This window comes from Arctopsyche grandis, chromosome 2 (assembly GCF_051622035.1).
Source record: "Arctopsyche grandis isolate Sample6627 chromosome 2, ASM5162203v2, whole genome shotgun sequence".
Lineage (NCBI taxonomy): Eukaryota > Metazoa > Arthropoda > Insecta > Trichoptera > Hydropsychidae > Arctopsyche > Arctopsyche grandis.
This window is the reverse complement of record NC_135356.1, coordinates 3,943,268-3,960,239: the sequence shown is the minus strand read 5'-3', so window position 1 is coordinate 3,960,239 and position 16,972 is coordinate 3,943,268. Positions and strand designations below refer to the sequence as shown.

Below are 16,972 nucleotides of genomic sequence, written 5' to 3'. Positions count from 1 at the left end.
GATTGCTTTTGACAAAAGAAGTCGAATTAGTGTATGACCCATTATCAAATAAAGTAAGTTCCTCCAAGATACCGATTAAGCATCAAAACATCCCAGAATTACATATATTGAATTACACCAATCAATTGCACTCACACCTAAAAATAATTATTTCCATCGCATGACATATACTCTTTTTTGATAAAAAACATTATATACCATGCTAATCGAAAATAAGTGTTATACATGAGTATGTATAAACTTAATGGTGCGAATCTGACTAAAATTATACAAGAAAGGTATAATAAAATGAATGGACAGTATTCAGTAAAATAGTACTTTTTATTAAGATTTTTAATCACATGTATTCTACATTAAAATATATGATATTTGGTATTCAATAAACATACATAGATAATTGAGACAACAGCTTTTTAATAACAGGACAAGCTCAAAAGTTTGAGCAAACCTCAATTAGCCTAACATAAATGGTAGATGACTACCAATGAATACGTACTATACTTATGTCAAGTTCTTAAATTTAAACACACATATATAATATTAAACTTCTCCAGTGCCGGCCTTATATCCTATGGCGCCCTCGGGCAATTTTTTGAAAGCGCCCCTAAGTTTTTTTAAAAAAATGGGTTACCATCCTCCTTTTTCCAGGCTTGGGACCGGCAGCAAAGTGGTTAACAAGGTTTTCCAAGCCCAGGTGGTTTTAAAAATAATTAAAGAGAATAATATTTCAGAAGTGAACTTCCCGACCTTTCTTTCAGCAAAATCTTTAATTAAAGCTGAAAAATCAAGGTTTTCAGCGATATCATTTTCAGTAGATGGAGTTGCAAAACTGTTAAATTATGTTGTTTTATAAAATTCAATACAATGAGTGGATTAATTTAACCTTGAACTTTATTTGAAAGAAAGTCTTTTAAATTAATAGGTTCATCGCAAAGTTCAGTACTAATAATATCAGATTTTTAATTCGCAGTAAGCTTAATTTGAAGATCAGCACTTTCCAGTAAATACATAGTTTATTCTGAATATTCGTTCAACTGTTCGAATCTTTCTTTCATTGACACTAATTTTGTATCTAAGATTAAATTGTCAGTAAATGTGCTATATTTCAGATGTGTATGAGAGCTTTCCGATTCATGGATGTGGGGTTTAATCGTGAAATAGACATTCTAATTCTTTCAGACATTGACTGAGCAGTGAGAATAAAATTGTTGTAAATCCATTCCAATCCAATCCATTAATAACTTAAATTTATAACACAGAAAAGCTATCCTCAAGGATGGCCAAACTAACTAGTCTAATAAGTGGGAATTTAATATGCACTTATAACATTAATATTCATATGGGAACTTAAAATACATGCATGCTAGTTCTGTTTATATTTTCCACAGAGCATACATGTTTAGTTAGTCCCTCGGCGGGTAATATTGAGATAGATTGGAAGCGATCTCAAGGGCCAAGGTCATTGTGCTGGCGCATAAAACTCTTCTGGACAACACATCGAATGATCCACCTGAAATGATTCGTTAATAGTATGCGTCAATTTGTGTGCAGCATAAAAAAAAGACATCGGAACAAAATTTTTACCGCTTGGATCGATGCAAACTCCACCGGCTTCTTGGACCAAAAGTTGCCCGGCAGCGATATCCCAAGCGTGAATACCAAACTCATAGTTAACATCTGCACCCCCCAATGCAACCATGCACATATTCAGAGCAGCGCATCCCAGAGTACGGAGTCTGAAAACAAGCATATTATACATTGGTTATATTTGAATAATAAAAAAATATTTTTGACTGAATTAAACGAAAAAACGAACCCGTGAATTTTCGGAATTAGGTTTATCAAATTCTCAAACACGACCTTCAATTTATCAGGATCCCTACTAGTGCCGGCTTCACTCATCACCAATGCTTTGGACATGCTCGTTTCCTTGGATACAAATATTTGCTGTTCGTTCAAAAACGCTCCTTTTCCTTTACGGGCGGTGAACATTTGTCCCAATCTTGGATTGTAAACAAATGCAATCTTGGGTTCCTGATAACAAATAAAACATCATCAACATTCACTGCTAGATGAAGACCTCTCCGACATGAATACTTTCATTCTTGTTTGTTTTGAACACATTCACATCAACTTATTTAATCTTCTCGTGTCTCTTGAGTACCATTTAACTACTCGATCCACCATGTCTGCTATTCTATTCATACCTTCCATCCATTTGTTTCAATTCCTTTATCTTCTTTTAACTTTCTAAAATGCATTGCGATGACTTTATGCATTATTTTTTACTCAAGTTTTGTATCCATACGTCATTACTATCAAAATACATAATACATATGTAAATAGGATAGAAACTTTATTTTGCAGACAAATAAATATTCATATACTCTAAGAAAAAAATGTTTTGCTAATAAGTTTGGATACAAAACTTTTAGGATGGTTAATATTACACAAAACAAAAGCTTTTAAACCAAAGGACAAGTGTATACTTACTAGAATGGTACCCAAGAGAATTTAAAAGGACACAAGCGAGATAACAGAAGGAAGAAAATAAAGGACGAGTGTTACTCAGAACACATCCTGATGATGTTTATGAAATATATACGTATACATATTATGAAAATCTCAAACCTTATTCATGAACAGTGCAACAGAAATACCATAATGAGGAAAACCATGGACAAAATTCATTGTGCCATCAATAGGATCGATAATCCACGTCGGCTCATCTGTTAATACACACTCTCCGCCACCAGAAACAGTCTCTTCACCGATAAATCTAAATTGATAAATAATCAAATTTGATTTGAACCACTGGCAAAAAATCGGTGCTAAATCAAATATGAAAATACATACTTGTGTTCAGGATATTTTTTGGTGATTTCCGTAATCAAAGTTTTCTCAACGAGTTGGTCGACTGCCGTCACTAGATCCACATCACAAGATTTAAATTCAACGTCCATGTCTTCCAAATTGGTTGATTTTGAGATCTGAAAATGTGCAATAAGTGTACATATGTAAATACTTATACGAGAACATAAATCAAACATTTAGAGTCATTTTATGATTATACATACATATTTTAAAGCTATTATAATAAACTTTTCAACATAATCATTATAATAAAACAACGCACAATGCAATTTTCAGGTAAAACAAAGTCTTAAATAATAAAATATTTTTGTAAAATTCATATAATTCTAAAACTATAAGTACATATTTGCTGGAAAACGCGAATTTGGCTGAAAAAACAGGCGTCAGATAAATATGTATGTATGTATCATGTATGCAATACATTAACATTCAATGGGTTGGTTTGGAAAGGAATACAGTGAGGGTAGTAAGTAAGTGAGAATACGATACTATTCATCGTAATACATTATACACATATATGAAATTTTATTTTATTTTATAGTTTGCAAAACGCTTATTACTTGACAATTTACCTCACCACATCGTTGAACTATGCTGAACACATAGTCGTAATACTCATCCAGAATTGCTGACTCTTTGGTGGCATCGTCTGAAATCGTCAATATGATCAAATTTATTTCATTATTTGCAGTAATAACAATTTATTGCCATGTTTATAGCGAAAAAAATATGAAACCCACTCAACAATATTACCGACAGATAAAGACTGGAAAACTCTGATGGGAGATGGGGTCAATCTGAATTCGGATGACCATATTTCGTAATAAAAAAAAGGTTGTGGCTATTTGCAGGTACTATATCTGCGACAGGCGCAAAGCCTTCTGCGCATGCGCGTGAACTGTCACTGTCATCGTGTTTACTGTTAAAATTTTGTTTTAAGCCTCTTAAAATTTAGTTCGCACTCGTAAAGTGACGTAGAGTAAAAAATATAATCCAAATTAGTTAATATTATTAATTGTTAGAAAATTATTATCATATACAACTTCTGACAAGGTCTGTCCATACCTAGTCAGCACGTACCGACTTCAGCAGGTATCCGGCCGTACGAAAAGTATTCTTTGGTACATTTTGTATGGGTATATTCATACCAACCGTCACGTTTACGCCACGGCAGGCTTTCAGCAGTACCCGACATTTCCTGTTCATACCTTACAGCAACATCCGTCAACGTATCGTATCCGTTTTTTTGGCCATCGTGGAAATATACACGCGAATTACGTGCCGCTTTGCTGTTCGGGACCAATTATCGATAGTGACAGTTGACAGCTGTTCAATCTTTCGACATGGTTTTGGCGCAAATATTTAAAAAAATTTTAAATCTTTTACGGAAATATTTAAAAAAAATTTGTCCATCATCCATAGGCTCCTTATATATTTTCTATTTTTTAACATGGGATGCACATCAAAACGCCTCCGTGCTTTTTTATTACCTTCTTGAGCTTCTTCTTCCAACAACAGCGCGATTATACATAATTTTTCGTTCGATAAACGTCGAAAAATTTTTTCTGACGCGTACCTACGATGCACGTGTATGCATTCATATTGCAAGTACTCGACAATACGACGTAAGCAATATTGCGCCGTATCGTCATGGCCTCTAATGTATAAGTAAGCCGATTTTGCCTTGCACTCGACCAAATTGCTGTAAACGTGACGTGACCGCGACGTGTAGGTAGATATGAATAGAAATGTAATAAAATGACATATTTGAAAAGGAGTCGTGCAGTGCTGAAGCTGTGCAGTGCTTTTAAGTATGAACAGACCTTAATACCTATGTACATACAAGTACAAGCCGCGAACTAGCTAAATGATATAAATCTATTATAATAACGTGCGAGATTTATTTGCCTCATGTATAATGAACGATTGATTACACAAGTGTAGCACACATTAAATGTATGAAATTATAATCGGATTATAAGATCACGCACATGCGCAGATTTCTTTGCGCGCGTCGCAAATATAATACCACCAAATAGCCACAACCTAAAAAAAAAAAAAAATAGCAAGCACAATAGCCTCGTGTTCCCCGAATATACATATGTAAATTAGCACGTTAGATACTTTTGGACATGTTCAGGTCAGGACACGTTTGACCTCAGCTTCAAGCTGAAAAGAGGTCACTGCCGGAAGAGAATGACGTGGAGTCTTTTGAGTATTTTTCAATGGAAATATGAATACTTTTAAATGCAAATACTGCGACTTTTCGGAATGACCTGTATAATATCTATTGTAATATGAAAATGTTGTTTTCAATAATAAGAAGAATACGCTGCTTTTATTCAATACGAAGTACTATCTACATATGTATATTGAATATATATACATTATACAGTGGGTGATGTTTGTATGAACGCAGGTGATAAAAAAAATATGGTTATTGATAGTGCTTAAAGACACAACAAACCTCATGGATATGGAAAAAGAAAATGATGTATTTGATTTCTGCCATTGATGCCAGATATGTTAAAAGAAGAAACTAAATAGCTAGACCAGCCATGTTCTATTCATACATCTCAAGAAAAAAAACAAAAATTCTTCACCAGTATTCTCATCATTTATTTATAATGTGAAGACATAGTCGCTGGAAGAAAATATTTGACTGCTTCGAAACTTAGTACTGGAGGAGACTATTGAGGGTATTGTGGACCAAAAATCGTATTTTAAGAGCTGCGCATCAAACAAAGACTTTGAGATTTGCTCAAGGCGTATTATGAAATTCTATGCGCACATTGTCTGTTAAGAATTAGAAACCATGGGGAAAATACTAGTCCTAGGTAGTGCCGTACCGGCGATCTAATACAAACAACAAAAACAGCATACATATTCACCATACTGGAAGGATTGGCAGTCCATATGGACGAAAAAAATAGCGCGCATATGTTAGAATATACTGGAAGGTTTTCAGGCGCACATCCCATATGGACGATTCGCCACTGCTAACATCACTATAACGACCTGTGCACTATTGGTATCGAAGGGCTAAGCGCTCTTATAATAATTAATGGTATTATTTATAATAATATGTAGTACTGACCTTGCTGCGACATTTTGATGCTGAAGATGGGAGCTTTTAGATTTGGGTTGATTTCGACGAACTCTTCAATACTTCGTCGGTTCGAGTTGTGGTTGTTGATAGTACTGACCTGGTCAACGCACAAAGCTGGATTAAAGCCAGCTGTCAAAAGTGTCAATTGAATTAGGTAAGGTAGTGGGGGAGTGAGTGAGACTAAAACCGTAGCACGACATTATTCGGCCAGTGCCGTGCGCAGGCAGTACTTTGATAAAATAGCAAAATGCTATTTTTTTTTTGATTTGGCTATTTTTTCAAATCATAACCAGAGAACGAGTGATTAAATCAAACTCAAAACGCAACTATTTATTCGCCAAGGTGAAATTTAACTTCTCACTACTCACTATTAATTCTGTGAAAATATCAAATATCTTGGTAAAAGTCTGAATTCTCGACAGTGCGGACCCTCTAGGCATGGAAGCGAGGCTCGGTCGACCCGCTTCTTCCTGTGATTGGCCACTCTTTGCGATGCCAATAGTATTGCCGTGCCCTAAATTAACTCGACTTTTACCCGATGAAATACTGCGACATATACTGTCTGGTTCGCATATAATTTCGGACGGTTGGGCAGCGTATGGAAATATTCCACATATTGCGAATGAAATTGTGGCGGCTCGCTTATACGACATGGTCGAGTTTGGTTGCCTTCCTGCGAGTGGGAACCAACTCGGCTGGGTTCGGAGAGCCACTACTCACTCTGCCTTTAGCTGTCATATAATAAACACGTGCATTAACATGCCAGTCGTCTCATTCGTTCATCCCCTGTGATTGGCTACTCTTTGCGATGCCAATAGTATTGCCGTGCCCTAAATTAACTCGACTTTTACCCGATGAAATACTGCGACATATACTGTCTGGTTCGCATATAATTTCGGACGGTTGGGCAGCGTATGGAAATATTTCACATATTGCGAATGATATTGTGGTGGCTCGCTTATACGACATGGTCGAGTTTGGTTGCCTTCCTGCGAGTGGGAACCAACTCGGCTGGGTTCGGAGAGCCACTACTCACTCTGCCTTTAGCTGTCATATAATAAACACGTGCATTAACATGCCAGTCGTCTCATTCGTTCATCCCCTGTGATTGGCTACTCTTTGCGATGCCAATAGTATTGCCGTGCCCTAAATTAACTCGACTTTTACCCGATGAAATACTGCGACATATACTGTCTGGTTTGCATATAATTTCGGACGGTTGGGCAGCGTATGGAAATATTCCACATATTGCGAATGAAATTGTGGCGGCTCGCTTATACGACATGGTCGAGTTTGGTTGCCTTCCTGCGAGTGGGAACCAACTCGGCTGGGTTCGGAGAGCCACTACTCACTCTGCCTTTAGCTGTCATATAATAAACACGTGCATTAACATGCCAGTCGTCTCATTCGTTCATCCCCTGTGATTGGCTACTCTTTGCGATGCCGATAGTATTACCGTGTCCTAAATTAACTCGACTTTTACCCGATGAAATACTGCGACATATACTGTCTGGTTCGCATATAATTTCGGACGGTTGGGCAGCGTATGGAAATATTTCACATATTGCGAATGATATTGTGGCGGCTCGCTTATACGACATGGTCGAGTTTGGTTGCCTTCCTGCGAGTGGGAACCAACTCGGCTGGGTTCGGAGAGCCACTACTCACTCTGCCTTTAGCTGTCATATAATAAACACGTGCATTAACATGCCAGTCGTCTCATTCGTTCATCCCCTGTGATTGGCTACTCTTTGCGATGCCAATAGTATTGCCGTGCCCTAAATTAACTCGACTTTTACCCGATGAAATACTGCGACATATACTGTCTGGTTTGCATATAATTTCGGACGGTTGGGCAGCGTATGGAAATATTCCACATATTGCGAATGAAATTGTGGCGGCTCGCTTATACGACATGGTCGAGTTTGGTTGCCTTCCTGCGAGTGGGAACCAACTCGGCTGGGTTCGGAGAGCCACTACTCACTCTGCCTTTAGCTGTCATATAATAAACACGTGCATTAACATGCCAGTCGTCTCATTCGTTCATCCCCTGTGATTGGCTACTCTTTGCGATGCCGATAGTATTACCGTGTCCTAAATTAACTCGACTTTTACCCGATGAAATACTGCGACATATACTGTCTGGTTCGCATATAATTTCGGACGGTTGGGCAGCGTATGGAAATATTTCACATATTGCGAATGATATTGTGGCGGCTCGCTTATACGACATGGTCGAGTTTGGTTGCCTTCCTGCGAGTGGGAACCAACTCGGCTGGGTTCGGAGAGCCACTACTCACTCTGCCTTTAGCTGTCATATAATAAACACGTGCATTAACATGCCAGTCGTCTCATTCGTTCATCCCCTGTGATTGGCTACTCTTTGCGATGCCAATAGTATTGCCGTGCCCTAAATTAACTCGACTTTTACCCGATGAAATACTGCGACATATACTGTCTGGTTCGCATATAATTTCGGACGGTTGGGCAGCGTATGGAAATATTCCACATATTGCGAATGAAATTGTGGCGGCTCGCTTATACGACATGGTCGAGTTTGGTTGCCTTCCTGCGAGTGGGAACCAACTCGGCTGGGTTCGGAGAGCCACTACTCACTCTGCCTTTAGCTGTCATATAATAAACACGTGCATTAACATGCCAGTCGTCTCATTCGTTCATCCCCCATAAAATATACACCGATGCGGTGCAAACGATCGAAAAGTGCCAGACAGTCTGAACCACAGATTAACGACACGTGTGTAACTTATGCGTGCGCACTGCTCGCACTTACACTAAGCGAAATCTACCCGAAGTCCCGACATACCTACCCTGTATATGTTCTGTGCTTCTGATACTTTAGTTCTGAATTTTTCATTATTAAATTTTTAAAAACTCTAAAAAAACTGTGCACATCGAAAGGTTACTCGTCATCTGATGCGCAATTTTTCATTCGTGAAGTCGAGAATTGCGTTTAAAGCAGCCATCCAGTTAATCTGTGGTTCAATCTGTCTGGCGCTTTTCGATTGTTTGCACCAAACCCATATACACGCATTCGTTCGTGCTCGCGGCAAAACGGCACGCGTTCTGACAAATTGACGCTTCATCTTTCTTTTCACACGCATCAACATATTTTCCACATTTTGCGTATGTATTTTACTATCATTTGGATACACGAAATTATAACCACTTTTACCGGAATTCGGAATATTTCCGTACGCTGTCCAACCGTTCGAAATTATATGCGAACCAGGTAGTATATGTAGGAGTATTTCATCAGGTAAAGTCGAATTAATTCAGGGCATGGCAATACTATTGGCATCGCAAAGAGTAGCCAATCACAGGAAGGAGTGGGTCGACCGAGCCTCGCTTCCAAACCTTGATGGTGTTTCGATAAGTAACCGGTGTAAAACAAAAATTGGTAAAAGACAAATTTTATATCTAAGCAGACACAAATTTGCAAGGGCTAAAATAAAAATAAAAAAGAACACAGTATTTAGATGACGTAGTTACCTGGAATTCTGAGATTCAGAATATTAATAATACATAATGTACATTGGAAATTCTAAGATTTATTCAACTAGTACTTATAGTAAACGGATTATTCCACAAAAATCGATATTGCGCAAGTCATTAAAATCTCGATCACGGAACATCTGGCACTCGAGTTCTTGTTAGTACAATATTTCGCTTTCGATTAATGGAGTTTGTGGGTGCCAGATGTTTTGTTTTCGAGATTTTATTGACTTGCGCAAGATAGCTTTTTGTGAAATAATCACCAAACCATTAAAGATAGTACATGTATACAAAAAAACATTTTTGTGTACAATATACAAATTAAACAGACGAAAAGTTGTGAAAATGAGTGTCTTGATATTGCAAGTTGGTAGAACCAGCGCACAAATTTGGATCAATAACTGTGTAATGAATATAACTTAAAAATAGAACGCACAAATTTGGATCAATAACTGTGTAATGAATATAACTTAGAATATTTACACCTACAAGTGTAAAATATCAACATTTTATAAGAAATAATGTTGCAAACAAAATATTGGAAAAATATACTGATTTTAAGTTTTTTATGAATGAAAAATATAAAACTTGTTGTGCTTAAATATTTAATGATACACATATATGTATGTATATGTACATACATATTTTTGTACATTTTGTGGTTAAACTGGCAGAAAACGTCAAGTAAAAAATTGGATGTTATTAAATTTGATTTTTTGAAGTCAAAAAATAAATAATAATTTAAATCACAAAATAGAGAGCTCTAAAATTCTTGATTTTCAAAAAAATATGATTTCCTCAAAACAAGGATTTTTGATGTAAAGCTTTCTGGCAGTTACCTATGAATAATTACATATGTAGTTACTTATGGTTCAGTGATTATTCCGCACAAAGTGATCTCGCGCAAGTCATTGAAATCTCGATCACGGAACATCTAACACCCGAAAATTCAACCGAGCGAATCCACGCCAACTATCGAATTAGCGAGAACTCGGGTGTCAGATATTTCGTATTCGCAATTTTCGGAGCAACTATTGTCCTATGAGCGATCGCAATGTGCGAAATAATCCATGTACCGTTACTTATGCCCGAAAGCAGTGCTTCCCAATTACTTTCATTTCACGACCCCCTAAATCTGAAAGAGTTAATTCCCGGCCCCTAAAAAATTTTTTTTTCTAGTTTAAAGGTTTATTTGGCAGTGATTATTACAATTATAATACATATATTTATATTCAGCACAAAATTATAGGAACTTGCTTAAAAACATTTTTTTTAAATAAAAACTATACACACATGAAACAATTTAATGCGATAGATGAGGTCGCATGTTTTTACATAATAAATCGATATCGGGTTCAATGTCAAAATCTTCCAAAGTCTCCGTGGAAAGGCATGACCTTTGCTTATTTTTTAATATAAGTAATGACGAAAATGCAGTATCGTATAGGTACGTAGTCGCGAAAGGAATAAGAGTTACCAGGGCTTCTTTTCCAATAGCAGGGTATTCTTGTTCCTCCTACACGGTTCGGGCCTTGTCGTGGCTAGGGGGCTTACAGTCCGCCGTAACATCTAGTGGGGGGAGATGCTAGATAGGTGCGTATCCGGGTGGGATGTAGGATAGGCGTCGGCGGACTAAACCAAAGCGAACCACGTCTTTAATCCAAGGTGTATGTAATCGTGCTGAGGGATGCATGGCCTGAATACGTTAAATAACAGGTCGTTAACGAGGCCTCAGTGGGCATGCCGACCCCCTGAGTGTATTTAGGCTTAGCCGGCCAAGCGGGGCTCTGGTCGGCTGGACAGCTGTTCCCTAGCTACTCGTGGGATCAATCACGACTAAAATAATTCAAATAAAGGAAGTAATTGAGGAAGTGAGAAAAGAAATTAAAGCATTGTGCAAGTTTTTTACAGAGCATAAAAACGTGCATGGAGAGATTAAGGAAATGGTGGCGTCTATCGATGCCCACATGGAAAAAATTAAGAATTGCCAAACCTCCCCGTAAAAGAAGACGGACGGCAAGAGGACGAGTAGTACTGCTGTCCCGAAGAAAAAAGCGGAAAAAAAGATGAAGAATGCGACCCCACTGCCGCCTAAAACTAAAACAAAAAACCCCAAGATTAAGATTAAGCCGCGGGAGAAGACGGAGGCACTCATCATCACGCCCGTGAAATGTGCTGACGCGCAGGGTTCTGGTTCGAGTGCCACTGCCACTCCGTTCTCTTACGCGGCCATACTCAAGGCCGTGAATGAAACGGAATGGGGGAAAGGCGAAGAGAAGCCCCCGGAGATCCGCTCCATTCGAAGAGGCACGAAGGGCACCCTCATCCTGCGCTTGACATGAAGAGAGAGCCGCGGCGGCGCCCTGGAGGACGTCATTCGGAAGGCTGCAGGAATGGCGGCGGATGTCCGACGGTCGCTCCCCACCCGCCAGTGTTTCATCAGGGATCTCTATGAGGGTCTTGAATCTCGCGACGTGGAGGATGCCCTCGTACGGGCCTTTGGCACCAATTTTCGTGAGCAGGTGCGAGTGCAGAGGCTGCGCCCAGCCTCCGGAGGTACGCTCACCTGCACGGTGACCTTGCCCTGCACCACCGAGACCGACGCGCTGCTCAAGGAGGGTCGCGTACGAGTCGGACTTGTTAGGTGCAGGGTAAGAGAAAAAGTTGACCTGCAGCAGTGCTACCGCTGTCGAGCCTTTGGACACATTGCTGCTGGCTGCATGGGTGAAGATAGGTCTTCGCTCTGCAACTACTGCGGCAAAACGGGGCACAAAGCGGTGGAGTGCAGCGACTCACCACACTGTGCTCTATGCGCAAAGATGGGCCAAAGTGCTACCCATCGTCTCGGAAGCGCACGGTGTGAGGCATTTAGGCAGGTGTTACAACTAAAAAGAGGGTAAGTTTGCACAAAAATGGCTAGAGTCTTCCAAATAAAATTGGGACCGTGCTGCTCAGGATCTTCTGCTGCAGAAGTCGGTCGAGTTGGCGGCGGAAATTGTTGTTGTGTCGGAGCAGTGGAGGAACAGAACTAGTTCCTGGTACTCTGATGCTTCGGCCACGGCAGCGATTTACGTTCCCTCGACCCAGCATCGAGTAATCGGCTCATCTGATCCAGCTGTGAGTGGGTTTGTCTGGGTTGAGTTGGCGGGTCTGCGGATCTAGAGCTGCTACTTCTCCCCGAACTCGGACCTACCGCAGTTTGAAGACGATTTGGGTCGTCTTGAATTTGATCTCAGAGGAGTCAAGAGAGGAACCTCTATCGTAGTGTCCGGAGATTTCAACGCCAAGTCGGCAAGTTGGGGGTCTTCGATCACGGATCGAAGGGGAATCCTCCTCAGCGAGTTGGCCGCTAGCCCCCAGTTGACCCCAGCAAACGTGGGCAATGAGCTCACGTGTCGCAGGGGAGCCAGCGGCTCCGTCGTTGACGTCACCTTCGCTGACGACGGCATTGCTGGCAGAATCAACAACTGGAAGGTCTTGGATGACTACTCACACAGCGACCACCAGTACATCTGGTATGAGATCGTGGGTGCTCCGGCTGGTCGCGAGGGCCCAATCGCCAACGAGATTGGCTGGTGCATCCGCAGTCTCGATGTCTTGGCACTCGAAGAGACGTTTTCTGCTGGCGGTGGCACAGTTTACTCTGCTCCCGGGGCCGAAGCAATGGTAGAGGCGCTCGGCGTGCTAACCAAACGCGCGTGTGACTCTGCAATGACTCGAAGGGGGAGGGGTACTATGAGGAGGCCGGTGTATTGGTGGAACGACACCATAGCTGGGCTCCGTAAGAGTTTCCTCGCCCTCAGAAGGCTTGCGCAGAGAGTAGGGCAAACCCTGGAGGCGGATGAACTGTACCGAAATGCGCGGAAGGCACTCAAGGGTGCCATCAAGGACAGCAAAAAGAAGTGCTGGCGGGAGCTGTGTGAGATGGTCGACACCGATCCGTGGGGACTCCCGTACAAAATAGTGCGACAGAAGCTGCGCGGTCGGTCGGCCGATCCCTATCTCGACGACCCGGAGAATCTGAAAACTGTGGTCGATGGGCTCTTTCCGGAACACCCGGAGCGAGCGCGAGCGCTCGACGTCCCAACTGATGGTGAGGAATGCCCGCTGTTCCAAAAGGGCGAACTGGAGCGGGCCCTGAAGGGCTTTAAGGCCCACAAATTAATTTAAATTAGCTTGATAGCTAAAATATATATAAATAAATAAATAAATAAACAAAGCTCCGGGCCCGGATGGAGTCCCGAACGAAATAGTCTCGGCGGTAGGGAGGGCCTTCCCCGATGTCCTACTCGTGCTACAATGCGTGCCTGTGGAAGGGGACCTTCGGCGGGGCTTGGAAGAGGCAAAAGCTCGTGCTAATACCTAAGAAGAGCCTTGCGGTGGGACCGTCCTCTTACAGGCCGCTGTGTATGCTCGATGGATTCGGGAAGCTCCTGGAGAGACTGACTCTCCAGAGACTTCAGCCGTTCCTCGAAGATGACGCCACGGGACTCTCCCCGCTTCAATACGGATTCAGGCGGGGCCGATCAACGATCGACGCCGTCAACCATGTCGTCGGAACAGTACGATCGGCATGGGAAGGATCTGTGAAGCGGAGCAAGCATGTCGCTCTGGTGGCACTGGACATCCGAAACGCCTTCATCTCGGCTTGATGGGATAATATCCTAAGAGCCGTCGGGGAGGACTATCGGGTGCCCCGCTACCTGACGAGACTGCTGGAGAGTTACTTTAAAGACCGACTGCTGGAGTACCGGTGCGGCACTACCGGTGATCTCTCCTCGCGGCGACTCTCGTCGGGCGTCCCGCAGGGCTCTGTCCTCGGACCAGTCCTGTGTATGACGGGTTACTGAGGGTGGAGCTCCCGGAGGGTGCCAGTACCGTTGCTTTTGCTGATGATGTCGATGACGATGGAGATCTGCGGCAATGACTGTCACTGTCCTGCGTGGGATGCCCCGAGAGAGGCCCTCAAAGCCACGATCGGGGAGGAAACGCTATGGATGGGGATGGTGATGGATTCCATGCTCCGCGACAGAGGGAGCTGGTCGGCTTGGGAGGCCTTTGCTGCCTCCGTGATCGGGGAGAAGTTGCAGTCCGAAAGGGAAAGGAGACGCCAGGAGCCTGCTTCTAAGTCGTAGGACTCGATAAGAGCACCGCGACCTGAGGTGGGTCTCTGCCGTCTCCTGTGTGAGTGCATTGCGCAAGGCCAGCTGCTGCCTGGTAATGCTTAAATGCGGGTCCGGCAGCAGCTGAAAGAGAGAGGGGTTTTTAGTGAGTAAGAATCTCACACTCCCCCTGGAATTCGGGCCGGGGGGGCCTATGCAAGGTTTTCCCCTCTCACGGAAAAAAAGGGTATTCTTGTTGTCGCCTTTACCAAAATTTTGAAATACTTTTTTTTATTTAATTCCACTTCAAACAAATTATTTGATCTGATATCGATCAACTCTTCTTAGGCTGTCCACGTAATATGATCAAATTTTAAGGACTTGGCAAATGGTGTTTTATCCAATTGTTCCTTTCATCCTCATTCAAGTTTGGGAAATATTGCCTTAAATATATACATTCCCTAAATATGTAATGTGGAAAAATATTCATAAATGAATATTTGTACTTTCTATTGAATATTTTTGCGGCCCCCGCGAGAAATCCTACGGCCCCCCAGGGGATCGCGACCCCCAATTTGGGAAGCAGTGCCCTAAAGGACGAATTAAAAGACCTATTAGTTCCTTACATTTTATGTGGAACCTTTCTAACTGTTGATTGTGTACGTGGATTTAGTTTGATGAATGCCATCACGCAATATAAAGATTAGATATTTAATACTAAAATTTTAAGTTTGGCCTGAAGTGGTACCTACCCTTATCGGTCACTTTTTCTAAATTTTTGATTTTAATTATCTCCTAACCCGCCCGACTGAAACTGTTACATGTAATAAATGTGCAACCAAATAATCTAATCTAATATATAATTTATAAATCCAATATTATTCTTATATAAATTTCCTGTTAATAAAGAAAAAAAAACACAAATTTGATAAACTGCAAGTGAGGTTTTTCCCCTTAGAAAAATCAAAAATGTTGTGACTACTGACGCTTCGTGCTGAAAATTTATATTTGTATTATTTATGTATATAGTAATTTAGGGCTAATTACTTTTAAATCTTCTAGATATTTTATACTTATAATATTTATAGTCAAATTTTGTGCAAAATCCAACTACCCGAAGTAGAAATTAGTCTTACTGAAAATCCAAAATGTGTGATTCCCTACATTAGCGCTCGAACGAGAACGTTTTCATAGTCGGTATGTACATATGTATGCTTCAATATAGCATTCTGTTTTTTACACGTCTTATATTCCCCGAATACATAATAGATAAAGTCATGAGTTGGTCACTCCGAATTTTTCAACATGGCAACACGCGACCTTTGCACATTTACTATGTTTACAATTAATATACAATATTTGATAAATCTTATTTTTTTATTTCAATTCATATCACATTTGAAACAAAGAAAATAATTTTTATATTTCATTATTCAGTATCATTCCGGATTTCGGTAAAGGTTCACACACGACACAGAATATTTCCCGATAAGGTGTAATTTTTAAATAGTTTCATTTAAAAATGAAAGTTTTGTTCAGAAAATATTCATCGATGTGTCGAACTGTTTTCGATATTAGCAAAAATCCATTAAGAAATTTACACGAGGTGAGCTTTCCATTTTTAAATAGATAATTTCATTTAATTAATCACAATCTTGAAAGACATTTATTATATATAGATATATTATTATTAGTTGTTCAAATCCTTTAGAATGTAATTTATTAAGTTACGTGGACCATTTCAACAATCATTTCAACTATTATCATTACCATTTTACTCGCAATCAATTTTACTTATAGTATATGTAGAATGAATTAGAATTACTTGAGTTGAGTTAATATATGTGCTAGGTCCACTGTAGGAAGAGACTGAAAACAAAACTGACCTAGGGAAGCAATATATGTATGTACTAGGGTTGCCAATAGGGAAATGAAAAATAAGGGCATATTCTTTTTTAAATAATCAATTGAATTTAAAAAAATCACAGAACAGATGTCGCCAGCCATTTGAACCTCGAAACGGTTTAAAAATTTGAAAATTAAGGTATTAAAAAAATAAGCGCCAGTTTAATTTAATACAAACTCTAATTTACAAAAAATCTGGTTAGAAAATAATACGCTGTATTATATATAAACATAGTTAGCACCCAATAAAAATAAATATTGGTTAGATCAGATTTAATTTTTTTTTAATTTCTTATGATACCCTTAATAGATATTTAAATAACATTCCCAATAATTTTCAATAATCCTACAAATTAAATTAAACTAAATGCTTATTTCATCATTGCATATGTAATATTCAAAAGTCAGCTAAATCAAAAAAGTTAACATTTTGAGTAAATTTGATTAAAGGGAGAGAACAAAAAAAAAT

At 40.1% G+C, this 16,972-nt stretch overlaps 3 protein-coding genes across 5 annotated transcripts in view; 2 read left to right on the top strand and 1 right to left on the bottom strand.

The window, feature by feature from the left end:
* Window positions 1–298: 298 nt before the first annotated feature.
* LOC143922962 (inositol monophosphatase 1) lies at window positions 299–6,182 on the bottom strand. 2 transcript variants are annotated; one of them, XM_077446404.1, is made up of 7 exons: window positions 5,972–6,182; window positions 3,447–3,523; window positions 2,857–2,990; window positions 2,632–2,779; window positions 1,817–2,034; window positions 1,585–1,736; window positions 299–1,510 (listed from the first exon to the last, which is right to left on the bottom strand). In XM_077446404.1, exons 1-7 carry the CDS (start codon window positions 5,982–5,984, stop codon window positions 1,404–1,406), a joined length of 849 nt encoding a protein of 282 aa, XP_077302530.1. In that variant the 5' UTR covers window positions 5,985–6,182; the 3' UTR covers window positions 299–1,403. The 2 variants fall into 2 exon arrangements, with proteins under 2 accessions (XP_077302530.1, XP_077302529.1); XM_077446403.1 differs by having other exon boundaries at window positions 300–1,510; window positions 3,435–3,523; window positions 5,972–6,153.
* Window positions 6,183–11,889: 5,707 nt separating this feature from the next.
* Window positions 11,890–13,666, top strand: LOC143922839 (uncharacterized). Its single transcript, XM_077446194.1, has 3 exons — window positions 11,890–12,372; window positions 12,452–12,613; window positions 12,659–13,666. Exons 1-3 carry the CDS (start codon window positions 11,890–11,892, stop codon window positions 13,664–13,666), a joined length of 1,653 nt encoding a protein of 550 aa, XP_077302320.1.
* Window positions 13,667–15,967: 2,301 nt separating this feature from the next.
* cu (NADP/NADPH phosphatase nocturnin) overlaps window positions 15,968–16,972 on the top strand; it is a 39,876-nt gene continuing 38,871 nt past the window's right edge. Inside the window, exon 1 of one of the 2 annotated variants that reach the window (XM_077445737.1) lies at window positions 15,968–16,204. In XM_077445737.1, the coding sequence (XP_077301863.1) occupies window positions 16,121–16,204 (84 nt within the window). In that variant the 5' untranslated portion in view covers window positions 15,968–16,120. The remainder of the gene's footprint in view (window positions 16,205–16,972) is intronic. The other variant, XM_077445735.1, reaches the window with a different exon arrangement.

Excerpts from the sequence above, each read along its gene's own strand:
- LOC143922962 (XM_077446403.1), bottom strand. Across the intron at positions 2,035-2,631 it reads TTGCACTGTTCATGAATAAG|GAACCCAAGATTGCATTTGT; the intron begins GTTTGAGATTTT and ends ATTTGTTATCAG. Across the intron at positions 1,737-1,816 it reads CTAATTCCGAAAATTCACGG|ACTCCGTACTCTGGGATGCG; the intron begins GTTCGTTTTTTC and ends GCTTGTTTTCAG.
- LOC143922839 (XM_077446194.1), top strand. The coding sequence starts at position 11,890 with ATGGCGGCGGATGTCCGACGGTCGCTCCCCACCCGCCAGTGTTTCATC. Across the intron at positions 12,373-12,451 it reads GGTGTGAGGCATTTAGGCAG|GATCTTCTGCTGCAGAAGTC; the intron begins GTGTTACAACTA and ends CGTGCTGCTCAG. Across the intron at positions 12,614-12,658 it reads TCGGCTCATCTGATCCAGCT|AGCTGCTACTTCTCCCCGAA; the intron begins GTGAGTGGGTTT and ends CTGCGGATCTAG.